At 36.2% G+C, this 18809-nt stretch overlaps 1 protein-coding gene across 3 annotated transcripts in view; it reads left to right on the top strand.

Moving 5' to 3' along the window:
- The window catches only part of LOC109045648 (follistatin-related protein 4-like), a 179128-nt gene that overhangs the window by 822 nt on the left and 159497 nt on the right, over positions 1-18809 (top strand). For 2 of the 3 annotated variants that reach the window (XM_042747687.1, XM_042747685.1), the window contains exons 2-3: positions 4091-4223; positions 8110-8143. In XM_042747687.1, coding sequence (XP_042603621.1) covers positions 4101-4223; positions 8110-8143 — 157 coding nt within the window. In that variant the 5' untranslated portion in view covers positions 4091-4100. The remainder of the gene's footprint in view (positions 1-4090; positions 4224-8109; positions 8144-18809) is intronic. The other variant, XM_042747686.1, reaches the window with a different exon arrangement.

Here is an 18809-nt window from a genome sequence, read left to right as displayed (position 1 = left end):
TTTATTACATATAGCCAACATATATTTCTAGCAATATAATAAATCTTTTTTTTTTCTTTTTTTAATACATATTGCCTACATATGCAATTTATATTTAATATGCACATAACTTTATGACTGAAAAGGTGATACACATGGAACGTTATTGTAACAGAAGAGAATGTAAAAGTGTACAGTAAAAAGGTTTAATTGGTTAAACAATAACATTTAATAAATGTAGAATATTGTTGAAGAGTTGTTGTAGGTAAAATGTATGAATCTCCTTCTAATTCATTCCCAGAATCACATTTGCACTGTGTTATGTTAGTTTATTACATGTTTATAGCATGCATCGTTATTTGAGCTAGCATGATGTGTGGGTGACACTTTCATCTGTCTTTATGTTGTTATTAGTCACAGTCGGTTACTGGAGAGGTCACGTTTGGTGAAACTGTAGTCATCATGTTGCCTTCCGCTGTATTGTGTATCTGTTATTATTACAGATTTTAACAGCTCAGATAGGTTGGTATATTAACATTACATCATTTCAGGCACTAAAATGTACGTTAAATCATCATTGTATTTTGTATTTTGTAATGTAATGTTCCGGCACAGCTGCCAGTTTTTGCCGTAAATTTAAGAGAAAATATTTTTACAGCAAATGTGTATCGGAAGAAAGACAGTATATGTTTGGCATAAGAGCCAATGAAATGTCTCATGATTTTATTGTGATATTTATTTTATTGTTATACTAAATGCAATGCTATTATTACCCATAGTATGTATTGCTTCTGAAACTGTGTTGTGTTGGGACATTCGCTTCAGTTTCAGGACTCAGACTTTACAGTGAACTAACCAAAATGGTATATGGCACAATATGGTATGATATGATATTCTGTTACATTTCATGACCTGAAAATTTTGTACGTACATGAACAAGAGAAAAAAATTGACCTGGGTTGTATTTTCTTTTACTTTATCAGTTTTTGTTCATGGTTTGGGAGGATAAGGGTAGACATCTGTGTAGTTTGCTTGCCCAAATATGCTATAGAGCTTAATTGGATGCAAAAAAATATTTTATTTTATTATTCCCATCCTTAATTATTGTGATAAGCCTACTGTAGCAGTTGTTTTGCATTGCGTTCCCTGCTGTCAAAAACCCCATCAGAAAAGACCTGCGACCCGCTGCTGTAGAGCATCCGAGTGGATTGCACTCATATGAACTGATAATAGAGGCACAGGGATGGTGTGATATTTCTGTCTGATTCAAACGCAATGATGATGCTTCACCGGGAGATCAGACGTGATCTAGTGCATGTTGGTGAGTAATATCAAGCAGCAGAATATAGCACCGTTGTGATGTCTTCATGCAGCCATACAGAGTGCCTGATTGTTATTCCCAGTCCTGTTTCAATCTGTTTTGAGAATTGCTCAGCTGCGGTTCAATGTGTAATCTGCAATCCAACAAGCTCTTGAAAATGTCATACAAGTTATTTTTAACCTTTGTAATGCTATTCACGTTCCTGCTGCAATATTTGAAGATGTTTGTTTGGATCCGTGGTCTTGTTTACACAAATATTGTGGACCTTTTTTTTTTTTCATTTTGTACGTTCACAATAAGTGCTTACCTTTTCTGCAAAGCCTCTGTAAACTCAACCTGCAGATGAACCGTAACAGCTAATGAGTCTTTCTTATTGCAGTGGAGCTTTGTGATTGACTCTAGATGAAAAGACTATTATTATTTCCAAATTTCCTCTTCATCCAGTTTACGCCAGTGAAGCATTTAAACATTTCTCTTGTTCGGTAATAGACATCAGTTTGTGTTGGTAAAATTCATACCGAGCAGCTTTAGCTTGTGAAATCGTCTGTTGTCACTGCTGTTGTCAGTTTACATGAGATGTTTGTTTATGTAAAGACAGATATAATTAGCATAACATAGAATTATTTTATGTCATGACCCAATTTTGGCTGAATATTGTAAGCTGGTACTAGTTATCCATGCATGAGCAAATGATAACGAAAAATCTAAGATGCAGTTAGCTTGCTGGACCATGCTCACATAAATAAATAAATAAATAAATAAATAAATATTCTCCAAAAGAATATAACAAAATAAAATAAAACACAAGGTGCATCTTAAATGTGGAGCATGTTTAAATGGGCAGGACCATTGCTTGCGGATTGAATAATTAATTGGATTAGATAAGATTAAATGAAGACAACTTCAACAGTAATTTCTTATGTTGGCTGAGCTTCACGTCACAACTAGCTGTCAGAAAGACATTTGATCACACTGCACGTTTCATACAGGGTCCTTGTGTGTGTCACCATTATTATGCTCAAAAAATACAATCACAGTTGTTAATCATGATTACTCATTACATTTTTTGGTCAACCTTTCATCATAATTATTGCACTTTAACATAAGCACAAATCAAGAGAACGTGCACAGTTCACTTTCAGATTTATTCACAGCACACAGTGCGAACCACCGAGTGAAGGAAAACAGACTTTCTGTATTGCACTTTAATTTGAGCTGAATATCTCATTAGAGATCGCTAAATTCCAGCTTACATGCTTGCTGTTGTTTTCAGCTCATCAGCAGGTTTTTCTGTAATGCAGAGAGAGCGTGTGCACGTGGTTGCCAGATTGTGAAGACAAAGTAAAACACTGGGCAGAAAATGTATTGATTTATGAAAAAAGCTTGTTTCAGGATAAATAACCAGCATGCAAATATTGCAGATGATTATGCTTAATAAATCTAGAGAAGCAGAACTCGTGATTGCGATTAAAATATTGTTCATCATGCAGCTCTGTCTGAACTGAACCAACACTGAACTTATTGATCTGAATAATGAGACTATTTTTAGTCTTTTAGAACTGCTTTACAGCAGAATATGAATCTCTCCATATTTGTTTTTTCATAATTAATTCTTCTACTTGCTTGTGTATCACTGTGAAGCAAGCTGCTTTTACACAATCAGGATTGCATCAGCATTATGAAAATAAAGGTGACTTGACTTGACTAGACTATAAATCATCTTGGTAAAGCAATGGCTTGAACTTGAATCACAGGCCATAACTAAATCTTGGTAACACATATCTATTATTTAGTAATTGTTATTGCACAAACTGGTAACTGAATGATTATTCAAGGTTTTATTCCAGACAAAATCCATAACACAGCTCAGACTGAACCTGCCAGCTTATGTTTCACATTCAGTTCAAGATGAAGATCTTTATTTTGATGGGTAGAATAGAAGCAGCGAAGACAAATCACCTGCATCAGCTGCTGCTGTCAGAAGACTCTTATAGCTCAGCGTTAGTGTGGGAAATGACGCTTCATCACCTTATCGTTTTCATGATAAAGCCACAGCAGTGTCTGCATGCTTTCAAATGCTGCTGAATGCTGGCTGTATATAGGATGTACAATGCACAAAGAAAAGTGTAGCCTATATCTTAACAGTTTCTCTTAAATACAAACATTCCATGTAGTTTCATTCATTAAAGCAGATGCATAATATTTATAACCGAGCAAAATGCTGTTTAAAAGTCAGACCATTCCAACATCCCAGAAGCATTTTATATCAACTACCCATTTATTTTCTGATTTTCTCTTATATTAATTTGTTCTGTATATTTACTAAAAAGAACACATCCTCTTAGGAGTATAGTTATATATTAATTTATACACATGTATGCATGATTATGTTTGTATTTATTACTTCTGTTATCTCTTGAATCTTTTGCACGTATCCGTTTCTCTCTCAACTGATTACTTTCATTTTAGACATAAACAACTGTGTTTACAGTTTATTTCAAACATTGTGTGTTTTTGACAGGATTAGACACATAATCATTAAGACACGAATCAGGCGCTGTTTTAGTGTGCGGTGTGCGCTCGCTTCATGTGTACACTCAGAAAAAGCACACATAAGAACTGAACGTGAATGAAACGTTTAATCAGCAAGGCTTTAAACCACATGCAAATAATGTACTTTTGTGATTATCGCATCTACTTTTGTGACACTCGTCTACATCTCGGATGGTCTGAGGGTGAGGAGATTTTCAGCACATGCTCACTTCATCATGTACGTTCTTCTCTTCACAGGCTGACGCTGATGGGCTTCTTGGGCGTTTGGGCTTTGTCCGTCCTGCTCGGATCTTCCCTATGGCTGGCTTATGGAGTCCGAGCCAGTGCTGGATCTGGAGCTACAGTAAAGGAGCTTCAGGAGGGACTTCAGGTAGTAGTGCTTTTCATTTTCTTTTGTTGTTCATGTTCTGGGACTCAGAGCTTAAAACGTTTGAGTTTCAGAGTAGGTTTAGACTTAACCAAGCTAACCAAATCCAAGCCAGTTTAGATCAGCTTCAGCAGAATCACAACTAAAAGTGTAGCTATATGAGAAAACCATTTTAAAATATTTTTAAAACTTTTGTATAATTTCTTAATTTACCTAAAATGTATTAAATTAATTTAATAATTCATATACAATGTTTCCTTTTTGTTACAACATTGATGTAAATATCTTTTAATTGAAACTGTGTTTTTTGGCTGAATTTTGGCTGAAATTGGTAGTATACATGTTGATATATATTTAATGTTTTGATAGTGTATGACAATCCTTCTCCATATTATTGTAAATGACTTACTGAAATAATATTTTTAATGTTGCCGTGAACATAGCCATTGATGCTGAAATGGCCTTAAAACATGCATATTTACATACATACACATACATACTGTATCAGTCAAATTCATTTATAAATGGAAACTCAAAGGTATGAAATATGATCAGTATGTGAAAAACAAAGGTATGTGAAACTGGACTGCTGCAGGTTAGTGGGGGAATATTGTATTTCCAGAATGCACGTTTGGAAAGGAAAAAATGTTTATAGGAACATGTCAGCAGGTTTAGTATAATTCATGTTAATGCAGAGAACACAATTCATTGTTTTAATCAATGGACATAGGAATGGCTCTTCCTTGTAACTGTCTGAATGGCCCGAAACGCCTGAACCGTATTCAGTAGAGTATGTGGGAGTAGTTGCGAAAGTAGTCCATTAATCACTAACCAAAACTAGACATGCTTCCAGGACAAACAGCACAGAGATTTCATCAAGTGATGCTGGACAGTTGATGCTAGACAACAATTTTCAGCATCTTTGAAGGGCTAATAAAGCTCTTAATGAGCCTCTTCAGTCTGCAAATGTCATGTCTAATGTAGACGTAGTGGTAGGAATTGTTTGTCCCAGATGAGATCTTGAGGAGTATATCATTGTCTTCAAGCACACACTGAACACTGGGCGTCAAGCTCATTGTGAGGCCTGCTGGGACTTTTATTGCTAATGACTTCTCAGTGCTGTAAGACAAAGACAAGAGGCATAGCTAAACACCAGCACAGCAAATCAGGATCGATATGTGTTATAGTTCAGCTATTTAGTTTTATTTATTTAATTTTAAATTGGTTAATTACATGTTGTTGTTCCTGTGAGATTCAGTGAGATAAGCAGACCAGTCAGAGACATTGCAGACTCATATGCACATTTGCCAAATGAAAGTACTTTATCTACTATCTATCTATCTATCTATCTATCTATCTATCTATCTATCTATCTATCTATCTATCTATCTATCTATCTATCTATCTATCTATCTATCTATCTATCTATATCTACCAGCATCCAGTATTGTTGATGTCTACTCCTTGTGCTACGTGTGATTCCCCGCGATATAAATAAATTCCTTGGTTTTGTACTCCTGGTCTCCTCGTTCCTCGTTTGGCTTACAATAACTCTACTGGAGCGATGCGTCATCATATTCAATACAGGCATGTAGGCGTTAGCTAAGAGACTAGCCAAAGCCAGCTAATGTCAATCACGTCATTCACTGCGATCCCGTCTGTGCCGTCTATTCCTCGAAGACCCACTTCGGTGGTGGTGCGGGATGTCAAGGCGCTTTCCAAAATTCTGTTGGCTTGCTATTCGTTATCGCTGCATGCCTGCAACTTCAGTTCCCGCAGAGCGCATTTTTTGTAGTGCAGGAATTGTTAATCGCCTTAGGTTCTGTCTTTCTTTTTGATCGTTTTGTTTTTAGATGATATAGCCTACATGAAGTATGTTTTTAAAAGCCATTTTAATGCTATTCCTTGACAAAATTTCTTATTTTTGTCTTGTGTTTTAATATGTTGGCTAAGGTTATATGAAGATGAAGAATTCTGTCAGGCTACTGATTGATTTTCCATTGTTCTGTATTTCCCCAGCTGATTTTAATAGATAAGCATCGGCTGACGTTGAGTGTGTGCTCTTCTGTTTTTTTTTTTTTTTTTTTAATGACCACCTAAAATTAAATGATGATAACACGAGGCAAGCGTAGGCTACGGCATAATTGTGACCTATTTTTAGCGGAATTCATTGAGGGATTTGACAGTGTGATTCAACAAGTATTTCAAATTATATACGCGCAGTTTTTTTTTTACCATCTTTTGGGGGTTTCTTGCTTTTAGACTAGTCACCTAGGAGGATAAAAAAACTTCTGTTTAAACGACAGTTAAATTAGTAGTTGCACACATCCCTACTGAAAATAAGTAAAATGGAACAATTTGCACATGGAGCCACATTGAAATGCCCATATCTCTGGAACCAAACAATATAGGGCCTTAAAAAAGGACGTACCAAATTGAAAAGTTGTTAATATTCAGAATCTGAAATTATATTGAGATATCTTAAATACTTCTTGAGTTGAAGGCACGCAAACTTTGTAAAAAGAATATATAAGGCACTCTGACAATTTTTTCCTGTGCAATTGTTATATACATTTCTAGTTTCAATATTATTTCTAGTCCTTCAGACATTCCTCTTTGAAAGACTTTAACAGTATATTCTTGAAGCTAAGTTGAGATCCTTATATCTCTGGAATTGAATCATACAAGGCCTTGAAAATGAAGATGTCAAAAGAAAAAATTGTTAAGAACCAGAATCCAAAATGATGAAAAAAAATAAATAAATAAATAATAATTGGGCATACTGTATAATGCAACAAAGATTGTCTTTCTTCTTCATTTATGTATTTCTTTCACCAGAAAAAAAAATGATCAAAATAAAAATTTGTAGCTGGGGAACTCTAGTTGTGTACACACATATTGCCCAATAATAATATTACTGTATTTGCGACATTCAGGTGGTGCAGGGAAAATCACTACACTAAATGACCTTCTACATTTACAGACAGTAAGCTTTTATTTAAAACATGCCTGTATAGAACACACTGACAGTATAAAAATAAACAGAGATCTGTAAGTGCAGCTGTTTGTTCAGTGGAGCGTATGCTGTAAAAAGCCTTTAGCCTGAATCCAGCGCCATGTCAGTCTCTCAGCCTTCTAGTGTTTACACACTAACCCCACAAACTAACCCCGCTTTTTATTATTAAGGTTATTAAGGTATTAAATATGCATGGATATATAGTGCCGGCATCCAGTGGCCATATTTGTAGTCACTTCTTAAGTTTTTGACCCAGTATACATGTTTGTATGTTGCAGTGATGTTTATAGCAGTGCTTCTCAATTGCTTCTCAATTGCTTTTGCATGTTTTATATCAAACAGCGAGTGCAACACAACACTGAGCCAGAACTCCTTATTGCACAAGGCAAACTGAATAAACACAGCAGTATGCACGATTATTAACACAAAATAGGTTTTTCATTACATCTATAAATGTTGTAAAAACAGCAGCGGAAGTTAATATTATAGTCTGTGCAATACTTACATTTTATTATTTTAACATTAAGCATTGTTTTCTGTTTGTGAGCTCATGCGAACACACCTGAGAAATAGTATTGAAACCGTCTTTTTTCTCCTCAGAGGTGTAAAACAAAAAGAGTTTAACAGTTTACTGTATTGTTTTCAAATGTCATTTTAAGTATATTTCTGAGATAAAAGTAGAGTGAAAGTATACTTTTCTCTTTTTTAGTTTAAAAGAAGTATACTAATAGCATACTTGAATAAACTTCTTTTTCATAAGGGATGTGCATGTCTGATTATTTGAGAAGTTGTAAAGTGGTTTTTGCTGTATATTTTAACTTCAAATTTTCTGGTGTACTACATTTAAACCTGTTTTCCCCTTTTCTTTTGCAGCAGTATGGAGGAGCTGAAAATAAAGTCAAGCAAAGTAAGTCCAAACTTGCATATTTATAATGATGTTCCTTGTGCATTCTGGTTCAAGCATGTTATTGGAACGGTTGCTTTAGCCTCAAGAAGTTGAAATTTGTTTTAAAACCTTTTGTTTCACAAATAAAATCAATGGCTAACTGCTATTTAAATTGCGTATGTGCATCAGTCTGGGGTGCTTCCATCATCTTCTTTAAGCCTGTCTTAAAATCAGTGGCCCAACTGTGAGTGGCAGCATGCATGAGATGGTTAATGGAAAACCAAAGCATACTTTAGGGATCTCAGGGATCTAATTTGGTATCATGGGTTGATACACTAGGGAATTCTGGCTGAATGTAGGTATTATATTGGCTGTTGTGTGTCTCAAACAGGCCAGCGCCGCTCCACACGTTTGCTTATGTGTCTCTGGTAGTGCTGTGCAGCGGTAATGATTTCTGTATTGATTGCAGCGCGTGCTTTGACCTTGCCAAATCAAAAATAACCTTTGCACGTCTTTGTGGCCATTGTATTGGAATGAAATGATTGTCTGAGAGCTGTTGTAGCTAGCAAACTTAACACATTCAAATACAAGGGTGTTATTAAATAGTATTAGTGAAATTCAGTGTACTTAAAGATAGTTCACTTTCATGACCAGGTCAAATGAACAGTTTTACTTTAAAGTACATTTTAAATCATTGTTTTAACAATCTTGTTATTTGTGTGTGTGTGTTGCTGTTCAATTAAAAAAGTACACTTATTTTAATGTGTTGACTGACATACTAAAGCACACGCAATTCATTCTTTAGCAGTTAACATGTGTCTTTTCTTCTCCACCTTTTTTTATTTTTATTTTTTGACCGTGCTGACCCAGTGAGCATTTTGCTGTCCAATGGTCATGCCTTAACTTTTCAAACTGCATTAGTATTACATCCTTCTCATGGTCATTTAATAATTTTTGACTTTAACTCTGAGTTAAATCTCTTTTTTGTCTCATTTTATCTGTAAAAGAAAAAAGTGCCTTATTATTCTGCACACCTGAATATAAGGAGTTTTTCACTTCCAGCCTTCATGAACAATTATATATCACTTATAAATGATTCAATACAGAATTAATAATAGTTATTAAGATCAGTGTGGTTCGGAATTAGTAAAATGTGCTTAAAAAAAAAAATATGATCAGAATATCAACGTGCCTAATAATTATGCCTGCATTGTATAAACTTAAATTAAAATACATTTAAATGTATATAAAAGAAAATATGTGTTTGAAAACATTATATTCAGTTCACATTTGAACGTTCTTTTAAAGTGTATTATTTCTGCAAAAAGTACTCTTTTTTTAAAAAAGTAAGTGAAAGTGTACTTCTTTTTCACATGATGATGGTCTTTTTATTCAGGCATTTATCACACCTTTAATAAATCAATCATTAAATGAGTATATAATGCCAGAATTCTTGTTTAAGAGTAATTTATCCCTTCAATGTATAGTTTGTAGAAACAGCAATGTTTTAGCATGTTAATTTGGATTTGAAATACGTTTGCAAATGAAGTCTTACATTTTTATGGATTTACACCTGGCTGAGCATAGCAGATCAAAAGCTTAACAAAAACCAGTTGGAGAAAAAGTTTCCCATCATTTGTGGTGCACAGACAGACAACTTCTCCAGTGTGTAAGAAATATGCAAATGATGTGTTGATTTCCCCTTAGGGACTAATTATTCACAGGCTTCGGACTAAACTTAACAAAACACACAGTGGCATGTTTGATTTTTCTTTCCACGGCTGGCATCACGTTACCTTCTCATGTGCGCATGTCTGCGTATCGCGGTGCATTATCACACTTTCCATGCCTTCCAGAGTCCTCTTTGTTGTCATGTCTGTGTGTCTCACTTCCAAAGGCTGACATTAATCAGACTGCCCCAGTTTCTGAACGCCATGCGTCTACCCAACCACCCAGCCACTTGAGTGGATGACCAAACGATAACAGGGCAGGCTGACAGCCTTTCGGCTTCCAAACAAATCATAAATAAATAACGTGCCGCAGGCAGCACGCTGAAAAGGTCACTCAAGAAGAAAGACAGGAGAAAGCTTGCGCTTTTGTTGCAGACACAATGCACAATCAAATCTCCCGCATTCAGCGGCTGAACAGTCAGGATTCATTTGGCCTTGAAATCACAACGAGAGGTTTGTTATTGTCGCGAATTAAACGATATCATGAGGCAAAGCCCATTAGGGAGCCCTCTGCTTCGTTTCTACGCTAATTGGAAGGGAATTCGATAAGGCGCAGCACCTCGCTTATGCGTCTGGGTCACGCCAGAGCATAATGGATAGAGAGTTCAGGAAAACGGAGGCATGGTCTTGTTAGTGTTAGATCCCAGGCCTGAACTAATAAACCAATCGGTCGCATCCCCATTACAACATAATGCACGTGACGAAACAGCTCTGTAATGTAATAATGTACTAACTACAACAGCGGCCCTCTATACTCGCATCAAATAATGACGTAAATGGAGAGTAGATAACAACTGACTACAGTGTCACCCCTCTTAACAACAAGCTCACAACCTCCATACCAGTGTTATTTTACTATCATTGATATACTATTATATAGGTATGCGCTGATTAATATTGACTTGTTAAAGCAATCATCAGCACTATCGGACATTGTCTGATTGTTTAAAACCAGGGTTGATTGTAAAATTTGTCAGACTGCAACATGTGTGCAGAAAATGTCTCTGACTGTCTCTCACTGTTGAAGTTAACCAAAGTTGATTCTATGTAGGGCTGCCAGATCCACGACTTTTCTCTTCACTAAACATTATTTGTAGTGCGATTCCCATCCAATAATCACAAAGAGCTTTGTGCTTTGTTACTTCTAATAAGAAACAAATTTGATGAATTTAATGTGTAAGTTTTAGATTATTTAGTTTTAGTATTTTTAGCACTTCAAGTTAAACTAAATGTAACTTGGGGAGAAGAATTATTGAATAATGATGTTATAATTGTTTTCTTTGCTTACAAAAAGTAATCTCGTAGCTTCGTAAAATTATGGTTGAACCCCTGATGTCACATGGACTATTTTACCGATGTCCTTGTTTCATTTGTGTGTCTGGGAACATTGCAGTTGCATTGCTGTCTATGGAGGGTCAGAGAGCTCTCGGATTTAATAAAAAATATCTTATGGATCTTATGGGTTTGGAACAACATGACGGTGAGTAATTAATGACAGAATTGTACCCTTTAATGATTCTTAGTACCTTTGAGGGCACAAACTGCATTGTGCATACACTCTAAAAACAAATGTTTGGGCTTAACAGATATGAAATGCAACAGTTTGCTTCTTACTTGAGTTGCTTGAGAATATATTTTTTTTAGTTATGTGGCCTTGTATAATCTACACTGGTTTGGGGTTTATTCCAGAAAGAGCTCTCTGACATTCAGGGCAACAGACAGATATTACTGTGCAGTATCAGTCATATGTCACTGTCAGATTACTGGAGAATAACTCTCCAGAGGTGTGTAAATATAATATCCCTGGGTCCAATAAAGTTTTCACGGCTCACAGTCCATAAAATTCAGAAACCAAAATCAGCGAGCCATCAGAAACGAATCATAATGTTGAATGATGATGGCCGAAGTTGAGCTTGTGAGTCGAGGTGAGAATCTTAAGGCATTTAATGGTTCTCGTTCCACTTAATGGAAATTACAATATTTTTGTCTTTGTTATGACAGGACTCTGTTCTAAATGCCTATTTGAAACTACTGTAAATATTGTCAAATGAACAACTAGTGAGTTATTAGACTAATTTCTGTAAGTTCATTTGGAATGAGAAATAATAAGGAGCAGTTTGTGTAAATGACCATCATGTGTAGTTATCTAACAGGCCAAACCCAAGGTAGGAATGTTGCTTGAATATCAGCCTCTCTCCTAAATGTGTTAACACTACAAGGAGAAGAAAATATAAACTGACTAACCATATTCAGAAGTCATTTCTCACTTCATTCAAAGAATTTAATTTGAGCACAAAATGTTTTGAGACAACAGATTGTTTGTGAGAGAGACATCAGAAGGACAGAAGATGGTGATTGATATGCTCTGAACACAGATATGAGCCCTGTGGTTATTTTTCCCAATTCACACAATAAACAATAAAGCATGTAGCTGTAAGCAGTAGTTACAGACATCTATTCATTTTTAAGCATAATCCACAAAACCAGAAGACAGATGAATGATTTAGAACAATCTGTTTGAGCACATGTAGCTGTTATTTATTAAGTTTTGACCACTAGGGGGTTCAGTGCCAGGATGTCACATAAATTTAATTTAATAAGAGAAAGACAGCCTAATTTCAGTGAGCTGATGCATTACACGCAAACAGTTTGGTATGAGAAATCTCTTGCTGGTAATGTTTCTGATGAACTATTGTAATGAATTTAAAATTATGTCAATTATTAGACATACTGAAACCACTGGTAATTGATGGAGAAACAGGACCCAAAAAATCAGAGAGAGAGAGAGAGAGAGAAAAAAAAAGGGATGCACAATATTTATTTTACAGATATTTTTCCTTTCCTTTCGTTTGGAAGCAACACCAAGTCTGAGTTGTTCTTATTAGCAAGGCATATCAGCATAATTTTTCCTATCGGGCCGATGACAATGTTTGCATTTTAAGCCTTTATCGGCAGATTCTGATAGAATTCCAATAATATTGTGCATCCCTAAAAAAAAAAAAAAAAAAAAAAAAAAAATTAAAAGAGACCGTTTGAGCTGTTGGGGGCATTAGAGTGAATAAGACCTCAAAGACTCTCTTCTCTATATGTGTGTGTCTAATGTCAAAGTTTTACCCCACAGCGCTAGAGGAATAATAAGATTTGAAACAGATTTAATCACTGCTTGGCCTCCTAATACAGAACTTAGACGATTTGTTCACTGACAGGATGCCTGTTTTATAAGCTGAAAATCTAAATCACATTTGCTCTTTCTGTGGGTCTCTGGGAGCGTAAGTCATGGCTGTGACTCTCATCTGTTGAAGTCCTTTGCAGCTCTGTGTCATTCTGCAGAGGACACACTGTATTTGCATATCTCTGGGGCAGTGGAAATATTAATCAGAGACTGTCACGTCGGGTTACATGACTCAGTAAACAGTATGACTGTAATGCCTATGCATGTCTGACATGTTATCAATACCAAGAGCAGCAGCATTGAGCCATTCCCCACTTTTAGGTGTAATACAGTGCACTTCATGAAAAGGATGTTGGTTTATAATATATATATTGCATGCCTGCATGTTTTTTTTTTTTAATGATTTATACATCACCTTAAATCTGAATAAATAAGCTTACAGTAGGAAATTTACTAAATATCTCCATGGAACATGATCTTTATTTAATATCCTAATGATTTTTGCCATAAAAGAAAAATCGATAATTTTGACCCATACAATGTTTTATATGGCTGTTGCTACAATTTTACCCCAGCAACTTAAGACTGGTTTTGTGGTCCAGGGTCATATATTTGCTTTATAAGTATTAATAAACAGACAATGTACTTCTAATATGCATGCTAAAAAGTAGCTAGTTAATAGTGAGAATTGATCCCTATATTAAAGTGTTGAATAAAGACTGGGGGTTGGTGAAGTTGTGAAGCGCTGATTTGAAGGAATTTTCACTTTTCCGAACATACTTCCCATTCAGTTATCCACCCTGATGGAGGACGAGTCCAGATGACAGCATGTCAGAGATGCACTGCACAGATAGTGGAATAATGGAATAAAGTTATTGTCTTGTTTCTTATATGTCGATATGGCATGAGCCTCATTATATCTCCCTGAAGACATTCAGCATATATTTGTGTTATTACAGGGTTTCAGGGCTGTCTTCTAACACCTCACAGATATGCAAATGGAGCAGCTGAGCACATTGCCCAGATGCACGCGCAACAGAACAGCCCGCCTTTCATTGTGTCACTTTGTTCATTTCTGTATTTGACAGGCAATTACCAGCATCTTCATTTGCTGCTTTAGGACTGCACCATTATGCATGTTCACGTCCAGCGTTTCATTAGACAGAATAAGTTGGCCGTTGTGTTCAGTGCATGATGTAGTTATAAATGGCATTTCAATCCTTAAAATTGTCGTAGAACTGCTAGAAGTTGTTGATAAAAAATCAGTTGTCACCCTAACGGTGCCTTATGGGTATTTTAAAACCCTTAAGTGTATTTACTGCAGTGCATTATGGGATTGAATGGGTGTACTAGATAATCCCCTCTATGATTTCGTACAGTACCTGACCAGAAATAGTGTGCTATATAAGGTTGTAGGGGCAATTTCAGACATGGTTTTGGTTTATTGTTGCTGCTCAATGTAGACAGCCTGATTGACTGCCTTTGGCAAAGGTTAAATATGCCCGTCTAGCTCATGTTTCTACTGAAACACAGTTTAAAATGATGGAGCAGGTGACTTGACCTGTGTGAATAACATTTACTGGTAGGAATAAAGCTGTCCTGCTCTTTTTTGTTATTTATCAGTTAAGCAGATTTCATTGTGGCACGTCTATACTTTTTCCCATGAAGACATATTTTCCCATGTACGCTGTGTTATTCTGAACTGACAGGAATGATGGCACATTGGCAGACAATGAAACTAAAATAACAACAGAAACGCGAGTACGGTGTGGGGTGTTTTGTTGTAATGTCGCTTGTATTAAAACAATGAATTATTTATGAGCCAATGTAAATCTGGCTCAGGTGAACCAGTGAGCACAACTCTTTCTCTTTCTCTCCTTAATTGGATTGAGTGGGCAGATATAGTATATCTGAGCTTGTTTCACATGCTTGAAGTGGTTTCTAGGTTGTTAACTTTACCTACCAAATGTTCTACTGCTGGAATTGAGGGGAAGCACTTTGCATGCATGCTGTGCTTCAAGACCAATACCTCATTTCATCCATATAACACACTGCTGTTCAAAATTTTGGGATCAGTAAGATTTTTTATGTTTTTTTTAAAGAAGCCTCTTCTGCTCACCAAGGGTTCATTTATTGGATCAAAAAAATGCAGAAGTCAAGTCAAGTCAAGTCTGCTTTATTGTCAATTCTTCAACATGTACAGTACATACATACAGAAAATTGAAATTGCGTTACTCTCAGACCCATGGTGCATACAGTTAACACTAACAGTAGAGCCCAAAAATACAGATAGATACAGATTAAATATAAAATACAACAATACAAATAAGGGCATGTAAAAAAAATAATAAGAATAAAGTTAAATAAATCAGTGCAAGGCACATGGCAGATAGAGTGCAAACCAGTGAAGTTAACAAACAGTGCAGATAAAAAGATTGTAGTGCAAAAAAGCTTATTCCGTCTGATTAAATTGACAAAGGGTCTTGCAAGTGAGACGGGTTCCGTAAATGTCCTGGAGAGAGGGGAAAGAGACACCAGTGATCTTCTCAGCTACTCTCTCTATGCGTTGAAGGATCCTCTGGCAGGTCGCGTTGCAGGCGCCATACCACACAGTGATGCAGCTCGTTAGAATGCTCTCGATGGTGCCTCTGTAGAAGGTGCACATGATGCACTAGCTCTTCTCAGTTTGCGGAGGAAGTAGAGACGCTGCTGTGTTTTCTTGGCCAGTGCTGCCGTGTTGTCTGTCCAGGAGAGATCCTCTGTGATGTGCACACCCAGGAACTTGGTGCAGCTCACTCTCTACACAGTTGCACCGTTGATGGTCAGAGGAGCATGCTGAGTGTGCACTCTCCTGAAGTCAACAACAATCTCCTTCGTCTTCTCCACGTTCAGAGAGAGATTGGTGTCACTGCACCACCTGGCCATGCGGCTCACTTTGCTCCTGTAGTTTGTCTCATCTCTGTTGCTAATGAGACCCACCACAGTCGTGTCATCCGCAAACTTAATTAAGAGGTTGGAGTTGTGTGACGGTGTGCAGTCGTGGGTCAGCAGAGTGAAGAGGAGGGGGCTCAGCACACATCCTTGGGGGGCCCCAGTGTTCGGTGTGATTGTGCTGGATGTGTTGCTGCCGACCCGTACTGCCTGAGGTCTTTCAGTCAGAAAGTCCAACACCCAGTTGCACAGCGAAGTGTTTAGTCCCAGCTGGACCAGTTTGTTAATGAGCTGTTGAGGGATGATTGTGTTGAATGCTGAACTTGAATCTATGAACAGAATTCTGACGTATGAGTGCTTTTTGTCTATATGTGTGAGTGCTGAGTGGAGGGCAGTTGCGATGTTGTAATTGGTTGGAGGGCAGTTGCGGTTGTGTAATCTGGGAGGGGTTTGGGGGGTGTGGGAGGTGGGAGTTGATATGGTGCATGACTAGCCGTTCGAAGCACTTCATGAGAATAGGAGTAAGTGCAATTGGACGGTAGTCAGCGTACAGAAGAAACTGTAATATTGTGAAATATTATTACAATTTAAAATAATGGTTTTCTATTTTAATATAATATTCTTTAAAATGTAATTTATTTCTCTGATCAAAGCTGTATTTTCAGCATCATTATTCCAGTCTTCAGTGTCACATGATCCTTCAGAAATCATTCTAATAAGCTGATTTATTGTCAATGTTGGAAACAGTTGTAGATATATTCATTTTTTTTTTTTTTTTTGGTTTAGTGCATTACAAGTTTTTATTATTATTTTGCATTAATAAAGACTTAAGGTTTATGCATCTGCCATGTTACCATCAGAACTCTGTCGTTATTAAAATTCATAAATATATAACAAAAAAATAATATATATATTTTCATTGTTGCAGGATGTGAACCTTATAAAGATAGATTTGTTTCTTTTGTATTTTCACTTTTAATTTATTTGTTTTGTGAGGTTTGTCAATAGAGATGATCCTCCATTGTGAAATGACTTTGTACTGCAAACAACTGATTATTTAAAAGTGGATATTTGCAAAAACAAAAAAAAACAAAAAAAATATTCATCATTAATCTCTGTCTAATACACCTTGTAGTGGCAAGCGCTTGAGATACATGAACTAAATGTAAAGGCAACACTTTATGCCAACATACTGTATATTATTATTGTTTTTCAATTTGCTTGAGATTACACACCAATAAAGATTTATTTTAATGTTGAAAAACAATTTTTTTTCCAACAGAAAATAAACCGATGTCATTAAATGACACTTTTAACCTGCTTGCACCTGGAGGTCACTGGTGCACGTCATCGACAAAGGACGGCACAGAGAAGTTTTGTATAAATTGGACCTTTATTGACATTGGATTGTGGTGTGTTTTGATGTCTTTTTGTATCAGAACTCATTTGAAAGGAGAACATCTACTCTATGTACAGTATAATCATCTTCCCAAACAAGCGCTCTCCTACCTGCATGTTTGATGAAACGATGAAAATCCATCCGTTTGATGAAGTACATCCCTCGTTCATGTTTAAAGACTTTGATGGGGTAGAGAATCTCAAAGCCCAGAGCTCCTAGTGGAGGCCTGTGAGCAGAGGAGAGGAAACCAGAGAGAAGAAACACTAATTTTCGTTTGAGGCTCTTGGGAAATACCTTTGTTAAAAATGTACTTCATACTCAAACACAAACGGGGCAATTTGTGCAAATATCATGTGTAATAGTGGACAAGATCGTATGGACCCCTGAGAGGGGGTCTCACCCCATCTCATCAGTTAAAGTTTCAGAAGTGGGTCAGCAGAATGAATTAGTTGTGTCATTGGATAAGGACATTGGTGGAGGAAGTGAAAGCAGGCATAGTATAGACATAGAAAGCAGGCTGGTAGTTTGAGCTCTATAGTAGTTGTTTCTCAATCATTTTCCATGTGCGGTGTGTATTCGGTTGGTCTCAGGATGGTTTGCTTCCACATCAGTACCTAAGCAACTAGTTTTAAGCTCCTTTATCATATGGTACTACAAACTTATTTTTATACCAAGCTGCTAATCAAAAAAATATAATGGTGCTATCATGTACAAAATCATAGTATTATCATGGTACATGCCCAAAAATTTAGATTCTTCCATTCGATACATTTATGTCCCATCTACAATGTCATGTTCATAAATTGCCACCAAAAATTACAATTCTTTGCTGAAGCCAAAACTGAACATGTATAATTTAAATATATCAATTGATCTGTCAAACACAATATATATATTAGGGGTGTAAATCGGATGGTTCGTCACGATACGATATGATATCGATTCTCATACCCAGCGATACGATATTTTCCGATACCTCAAAATATTCTACGATACGATTAAGATTCGATTCGATACAGGAGTATATCGATCGATATATCGATATTTTGATATTTTATATCTATTTTAAACAACCATCTACATTTTTATTAACTCACAAATGCAACCAAAATATATAACAAGAACATTTATCTGACATTTTTACATTCGGTACCTCAGTTGGGACATTCACAACAACAAAAAAATAGGCCTACACATTTTTTTAAATAATACAGAAAATAAACAATTGGAAAAACAATTCTGGCTGCTACTATGGGCTCAGTGCTAAAAATCTTTTCTACAGATAACCAAATTACAAGCAATAGCAGAAAATAACTTACAATACAACAAAGACACAAGTTCAATAAAACAGTGATTTTCAGGTTTTTTCAGCTCTCAGTTTTTCAGGTACGCTACAGAAATGTAATAGGCTAATCAAATGTAAAATAACTGCACAGTCTTCAATAAATTAAATAT

Source organism: Cyprinus carpio, chromosome B21, assembly GCF_018340385.1.
Source record: "Cyprinus carpio isolate SPL01 chromosome B21, ASM1834038v1, whole genome shotgun sequence".
Classification (NCBI taxonomy): domain Eukaryota; kingdom Metazoa; phylum Chordata; class Actinopteri; order Cypriniformes; family Cyprinidae; genus Cyprinus; species Cyprinus carpio.
Note: the sequence above shows the minus strand (reverse complement) of the source record. Positions and strands in the feature narration are given on the sequence as shown.